At 43.8% G+C, this 7,954-nt stretch overlaps 1 protein-coding gene across 1 annotated transcript; it reads right to left on the reverse strand.

The window, feature by feature from the left end:
* Positions 1 to 58: 58 nt before the first annotated feature.
* On the reverse strand, positions 59 to 7,443 carry PROZ (protein Z, vitamin K dependent plasma glycoprotein). Its single transcript, XM_080613062.1, has 8 exons — positions 7,362 to 7,443; positions 5,625 to 5,788; positions 4,534 to 4,558; positions 3,904 to 4,017; positions 2,390 to 2,521; positions 1,726 to 1,811; positions 1,527 to 1,650; positions 59 to 1,024 (listed from the first exon to the last, which is right to left on the reverse strand). Exons 1-8 carry the CDS (start codon positions 7,426 to 7,428, stop codon positions 513 to 515), a joined length of 1,224 nt encoding a protein of 407 aa, XP_080469188.1. The 5' UTR covers positions 7,429 to 7,443; the 3' UTR covers positions 59 to 512.
* Between the last annotated feature and the right edge of the window lie 511 nt (positions 7,444 to 7,954).

A 7,954-nucleotide genomic window follows, 5' to 3' on the forward strand; every position in this document is an offset into this window, starting at 1 on the left:
TCATAAGGGAAAGCCCAGGTACCATGTAAGAGGGGAAGCATTTTTTTAGTGTGATGATAGTGTCAAGTCCTACATTAACATAGGCATTTAAAGGCTTGGAGTTCCTATGGTCCTCATAAATTTTACTTGTATAGATGCTGACATTGAATTTGCTGAATCTTACCTCAGGGTAACAGGAATTAGAGAGACTCATTTACTTCTAGCAACATTTAAAATCCCAGAAAAATATCAATGCTTTTTGAGTTTTAAGATTAACAGTTCTAGGAAACTTGAGTCACTTTTTTAGTAAAATAACTAGGTTTACTGCATTATGACTTTCACAGTCCTGTGTGTCAGCTGAAGGAGGAAAGACAGATGGGCTTTTCTCTGTGAATTGGAGTTACGTAACATCGTTGCAACTTCCATTGCTGCAAATAGTGATAAAGAGTCAAATGGACATACTGGCTCCATCTACAGTTTCCTTGCAGTGATTGGAGGGGGTTTGATGCTGGAGGGATGGTTGTGTTTATGTCTTAGTTCATTTTTTGTTTAAACCATATCATATACCTTGCAGTGTTAGTGAATAGAAATGTTTCCCAATCAGTGTCTTCAAGTGGCCAAGATCCCAGGATACCAGTCAGAAACCAAGTGTCCTTATACTTGGTAGCCAAAAAGCTTCCTCCAGCCAGTTGTTTGTCTACAGCCTCCTGAAGGTGTCCACAAAACTGCCTGTTTGTGAGGCTTATGTTGAGTCTTTGTTTGCAGTCCTCAGCAGGAAGGTATGAAACTTGTAACTTATCACGATGAAGTTCATCACCTTCCATTCTCCAGCCACTGACTGTACCAGGCAGTTTTGGAATTAAAATGTGTTCTGCAAAGTCTCTTTCAGGGGTGCATACAGGCAGCTGATGGTTGTTGCACTCCACGTGCTCTTGGAGTTGTAGTAATGCAATATCGTTCTCACCAGTGTCTTCATCATAGCGGATGTGTATGTGTTTCTCATGAACTTGCATTATTTTCTCAGTTCCACTTGTTCCATTAGCCTCTGTGAAGCAATGACATTTCACTACACTCAGGAATAATTTATGAGAGACATGAAGACTGCAGGCAAACTGACCAAGAAATACATGCAGTAGAGAAACTAAAGGTGCTGTTCTTGAAACCACTGCAGTAAACTAGGGCTGATACACTGACAGCTTTCTAATGCTGTGTAGAATCATGCATAATTTCAGCAGAAAGGACAGTCCCAACAAGAGAAGTAAGTTTTGGCATGAAATGAAAGCCACCTCTAAATCCCTCTCATTTGTCTTATCCCTAGGTGCTGAGTTCTGAATTGCATTCAAGAGGCAGTTGCCTCTCTGCTTGACTTATAGGGGGGTATGGAGCAGCTGTAGTTCTACCTCAAGATACTTCACTCAGATGCTTAAAGGAAACAAATCTGCTGTCATCCCATTTAATATCTTTATACAGCAGAAATTTTAGTAAGAAATTGAGCTTGTCAATACTAAAATGTGCTGCAACAGGAGAAAATGTGTTGGATCACCTACCCGTGCCAACCCTGACTTCAAAATGGCTGTGCACAAGGGCACACTCTGCTGTGGTCAACACAAAGTTACTTTTTAGCAGCACTCCTCCACAGAAGCCCTTCCCTTCGGAGTTCAGCAGCAGGACCTAAGAAAATGCAATTGGACAATAGCCCTTTTCATGTGAGGTTGAGTATTGGGATTCATGAATTGCTAGAAATACCTGCCAGGGAAACTGCTCATCGCTTTTCTTCCTGGTTCCACGTATCATATTATCACTGTCTTGAAATTTGCCACATGCACATTGATCTAGAAATGAATTAAAAAAGAAAATCAACACCTCATGCTGTATCATTTCAAGACAATTAATGCGTGCCCTACTTGCTAAAATAGAGACAAGTTTAAGTTTACTACTGTGTTTTTAGTAGACCTAGTGTGTAAGGGGATGAGATTGCATGAGATACCTAGCATGAGCCTGAAAAAATTGAGGGCTACTGGTTCAAGCTAATGAATATGGCAGCAAATGTTGCCCACCATCAAGTGCCTGATCAGAATCAATTGAGCCTCTTTCCCAAACAGACTGCTCTTTAGCGGAGTTACTCTTTACCAGGTAGAAAACCTGGCCCAGTGAGTGATATATAGGATAATGCAAGTCCTGTCTGTGGACCCATGTTTAAATGTTCATATCAAAGATTGCTTCTTTTACCACTGTTCTGGCATTTGGGTGGTGGTCCCTACATTCCTCCTTCTTCTGTACGGTTTGGAAGGTGGGTAATACTCTCATTGCTTCGGTCTCAAAGCAGGTTGATCGCATCCTCATACCCAATGGAAGTCTGCCCACCACAGCGCTGAGCATGTACCACCTGTACTTCCATGCTCACACCTACCTAGTGCAATGCACTGTTTTTTGTCCTTCCCGAGCTCATAGCCGTCAGCACAGGAACAACGGTAGGAATTACTTCCTGGGTAGCAGAAGTGGTGACATCCTTCCTTTGCTTGGTGGTGACATTCATTTTTAGCTAGACAGAACAAGTTGGGGAGAAACATTGGGAACTGTTCAGCTGGAGTATTCTTGCATAGCTTGAGTCATCTTTACTTGGCATGCTATTTTTACTTGCTTTATGTGGAGGTGGGTAGGGACTCTGCCTTGGTAGTGTTTCACACCACATTGTTTAAGCAGAAATTGGAGACAGTTGAGCCTGCAGTGTCCACAGACTCTGCAAACTGTGCTCACCCAGCACCTTCTTGCAACAGACTGTCTGCGCCTCTGAGTTTTGGGGGGTGTTAGCCAAGTGTCAACCAAGGCCTTTGATGTGAACCCATGGAAGGATGCCATGGATTTTCTTTCTGCTCTCTTAAACAAAACATTAAGCATTTGCAACGGAGAGAACTGTTGTGCATGTTAGGAAGGCAGGTATTGCTTGAGGAAGAAGACTTAAGCTTTCTGCTTTGCAGCAAAATCAAATGCTTAGATCTTATTCTCACACATGTGCTAAGAAACTTAGCAGCTTCCAAAGACAAGAAAAAGAAAGGGGGGTATTACTTGTCTTTGTAACATGTTCGGTCAGCTTTCCATAGCTGAGCAAATGCTTCAGCTTCAGCACAAAGCAACAGGAGGAATAGCCATTTAATGGTGGATCTAGCTCACAGGTGGAGAAGTAGCGACAAACCTCACATAAGGTAGCTCCTGATGAGCAGATCCAGTTCCCAGGACTGGTCCCAGCTGTGTCATCTTTGGTGCTCCCTCAGAAGCTGGTCACAATCACACCCTTATACAGAAAATGACCCTGCCTTGCCCCAGCCAGGGCGTTTCCCACCCCAGGGGACCTCTAAGCCAGTAGAACTACTGATGTAAGGGCTGTAAGGTAGAACCTGGCAGATGTGAAAATGTAGGATCTGGCCCAGAGTGTTTTGTGTGCCAGAAAGCATCCCTTTTGCTTTATGCCTTTTACACTTCCACTGAAAACAGTTTTTCTGGAGTCCCTCTGTCCTGAGGGATTGCGTTGTGATGGGTATGTGTGGCCTTGGAGTCACAGAGGTGGCTTCCTAGGCACTCTGGCACTGCAACCCTGCTTCTTCAGGCCACACGCTGCCTGGACCTTGGCAGGAGAAGCAGCTGGGGAGTGGTGACAGTGACAGGTGACAGTGGCAGGGCTGCCTTTGGAACCCACCTTTGGACCCCAGAGAAGGGAGGCTCAGGGGGAAGAGGCAGCCTGCAAAACCTCAGGATGCCATAACATTTTAGTGGGCAGGCAGCACACATCACCCCTGCTCTGCCAGGACCTGCGGGCTTTAACCTAAAATCTGATAACTGGCCCTAATCAGACAGCTGTGTACATTACCCAAGGACCCCCTAAGACAGGAGGAGATAGGGCTTCTCAGAAGGGGGGTGATGCCTTACCGAAAGCACAGTTTTCTCCCTCGTAGCCCTCGGCACAGGTGCAGGTGTACCCACGGATGCTGTCCTCACACACACCATTGTGCTGGCAGGGGCTCGATGAGCACCTCCTGCCGCCTGGAGCAGCACCACAGGAGAGGGATGAGTTACCACCACATTGTAGACCTTTTGCAGATTTGTTTCTTGTTTTGTCAACTGCCAATGGACAATGTAATGCCAGCATCCAGAGTCTGCATGCAGGCCAGTAGTTTTTAACGCCTCTTTATCTCACTCAGCTTTCAGTGCTAAGTGTGTATTAGGGAGGTCTTGCTGTGCTGCTCTATTGTATCAGCAAAGAAGACTTTCTCAGGTACCAGGTTGTTTCAGAGCAGCCTTAAGTTCAGGAAATAGCCTATTTACTATGATAACATCTACTCACCTTCAACTTTTATTCAGTTTGCAGCCTTAATTTTTCTCTTGTTTATTACTTTTAAAATCCATTCACATCAAAACCTTTCCTCCTGCTTTACTACAGACATGGCAAATAGTGACTGGATGTAGGATAAACTGCTAAAAACTCTCTGAAAACCAGCATTGGACTGAATGTTCATAGTGACAGTGCTATGAAGGAGAGAAATCAAGAGACTGTCTTACCATAGTAGGCATCCCAAAACATTTTCTGGGAGGGAAAAAAAGAAAATAAATTAGATTTTAATTAAAAAATAGGGTAATCTTCCATAAATATTTTGATAAACCAAAAATATTATACGAGAGAATATATACTGTGGTTTAACATGTACACAGCCTCACTGCTACAAACTCTGCCCTGCCAGCAAAATTTGAATAAGATGGGAGGGGTTTGCATCCTGCTCATTGTATTGTTTAAGAAGCTATAAAGGAAAAGAAACTTCATAGGCAAGAGAGGAACAGCTGAATCCTTCAGCAATACAGCTTCCTGGAAAAAATGGCTGGCCATTGTCTCTTTGGTGTGCGGTGGCCTGGGAAGTGACCCCATCCATCCTGTCCCATCCTATCCCATCCTGTCCCATCCCATCCCGCTTGGCCCCCATCAGGTGCTGCTGGAGGCAGAGGGGTCAGCAGAGAGCAGAGCTGTGGGTTACCAACACCATGTGTCCTGCTTTTCCGTGGGTACTGCAGCCAGCTTTGATGCTTCTTTCCCCAAAGAGACACCTCTCTCCACTCCCTGTACCTCCCCCCCAATCAAATGCTCTTCACCAGAGCACCGGGACCACCCATGGGCATACCTATGGCTGTCGCTTCTGCTTTCGCTGCAAACACAATCTCTGGCCAGGCTCCTGTTAAAGAGCACAGCATGCACCTCTGTGTGTCAGGAGGGCCTCTTGTATTGGGGGATTTGCATCCGCTGACCAAGCAAACCTCTATCTATTTGTTTCCTTCCATGCCAACACCTCCTTGCCCCTCCTGGTCCCTAAGAGATGCTAAAGCTGTATTTCTGTGCATGGTCAGGATGAGACAACAGCCATAGATTTTTCAATGTAGGGTCCAGGACACATCATTTTTTAGGAGGGAACTTGAAAAACATCAGAGTTAACCTTTGCATTTCCATTTTAACCGCTGAAGACACATGCTTTATACCTGCTGAGGTTCAAAGATCTCTCATGGAGATAAACACAAACAAACGAAGCAGGCAGTGGAGCTGTATTTGACAGTAAAGGACAAAGGCAGTAATTTTTATTATGCAGACAGGAAAACAAAGTACTTACAAGCATTTCATCATTTTCAAACACTTCTCTTGCTTCTTCCTGCGTACATCTCTCTTCAAGGCATTCCCTTTCCAAGTTGCCTTGGAGGACCTCCTCCAAATGTAGGGAACTGGCACGCCTCTGTCTCTTGATAACGGTGTTTGCATCAACAGCTGATATAAACACTAGAACATTGTATGACAAAATGCTGATGTAAATACTTAGATTCATTTCCTTGTATACTTTTACCTTTCTTTTAAGAGTTAGGGTTTCAGCCTTATTAAACTCACATATTGAAAAAGCCTTCCTTTCTTAGCTCAAACTCACCTGGGGATCTGTCACTTTTTACTTTTGGGGTGTGTCTGACTTGCACCCAAGCTGGGAGAGTTTGAAGCCCTTCCCAATACCTTTTCTTCCTGCACCAGACACGCAGAGCAGCATTGCTGTGGCACAGCCAGGGAAAGGGGAAAAGTATTACCGTAAAGGCAGAGGCTATTTTGTACGACTGGATGGGGCTTTCAGACTCACCAGTAGAAGTGAGAATGACTTGTATTACTTTATGATGATGGATCCAAACTGGTGCCTTTCAGTCTTAGTTTGTGGGTTTTTTTTTGCTGAGAAGCAAAACCATGACATAGTTGAGTTCTCAATCAAATCTCTTTTAAGGACAATAAGTAAAAGCTACCCCTCAGCAGTGCTGGAAGTTAAGAGTTTTATCATATGCCACCCTTTACATGGAAGACACAATAAACTTTTTTATTTGATTAAAGAGGAAAGATCAAAGACATGAAAGTTATCAGATCTTAAAACTCCTCTTCGCAATGATGCCCACAACAAAATCTGCCTGCCAGCCAGCCAGCTGCAGCCGTGCCGGACCCTATTGCCTTTGACACTAAACAAAATGGGGCTGTGTGTGTCAGCACATGTTTGTTAGTTCTGGGCTTGGAGAGTAAATGCATTGGGGCAGGACTGTTCGGTTTTTGGTTTTGTTTTGTTTGTATTTTATACAGTGTTTGGGGCCCAGTGCTGCTGGTTGAAATGATCAATATTAGAAGTGGAAAAAGTGACAGCAATAACAAAATTATTCTGAAACTGCATACAGATGCTTTTGAAGGATACCTGGTAAGCAAGAGGCTTGCACGTAATATTAAAAAATCAAAAAGGAAAAGCTCCATGACTGTGTTTTACATTTTAAAGCCTTATCTGATACCCCAGTGCACATTTCTGCCATGCAGTGGTTCCGATGTATCCAGCATAACTGGCAGAGCACTTCTGCTGCTGCCAGGGACGTTTTGATCTTCTTAAGCTGTCACCATCTTTTTCCTTGTTGCCCATCTCCTCCTTATTTTTGACAAACCATGGAGGATTAATACAGAAACATAAACTTCTTCAAGCTATAACAAGCATACATTTCAGCCTCTTTTACTGGACTCTTTTTTTCAGCAGCTACTAGAAATACAACACAAAATTCTCTTTAATATCTGGGACACTCTTGAAAAGTGGGAAGAAAAGACAAAATACTAGCCTGGTGTAAATGATGTTACTTCAAAACCATATTGCCTCAGTAGCCTACTGCCATTCTTACTTAGCTATATGAAATAAACAGAAGAAATGTAAGGAAAATAAGGAACAGACAGTTTTCAGTGGTGTCAGCCTGTGCTACAAAGTAAACATGATACAGGGTACAAAATTACTGGTGTTTTTAGAGCAGCAGTAGCACAAATCTGAATGAAAGCCGCAATAAAACAAAGGCCATACCTGTCTGCTCTGTCTGAAGGAAAAGGGCAGAGAGAAGAAACAGTATTGTCCAAGAGCACCTTGCCATTGTTACCCTCTGAGCCTAATGGCTGCCTGCCGGCATTCCTGCAGGTCTGGGGGAAATGGCTACATGAGAGAGGTTGAAGTTTAAAGTCCAGCTGCTCATGAGAAAACAAAACCTCTCAGGGCAAAGCCTGGCTGAAAGGTCAGCACATGGAAAAACATGGAAAAACAAACCAAAACCAAACCTGCCCCTGCTCATAGTGCCCTGGCTGAAGGTGGACCAGGTTTGACAGCTCTGCAGAGAGCTGCTCCAAGAGTTGAGTATTCCTCCCACCCTCAAGCTGTCACTTACCATAACATAAAACAGCAAGAGATCAACAGTAAGAATGTACTTTGTACCATATCAAAGTACAAGCTGGATGATGACTGCAGGGATCAATTTAATGGCTTGGATCTTTCATATACTGTCCCCAGAAAACATCTACCAAGGCTGAGGTGCACCAGTCAAATCCCATCAGCTTCCAGAGCAACCAAGCAACCAAGCATGGGATTTCCCACCTAGAGATGTATCTGAACAGATACAGCATTTT

This window comes from Psittacula echo, assembly GCF_963264785.1.
Source record: "Psittacula echo genome assembly, chromosome: 3".
Taxonomy (NCBI): domain Eukaryota; kingdom Metazoa; phylum Chordata; class Aves; order Psittaciformes; family Psittacidae; genus Psittacula; species Psittacula echo.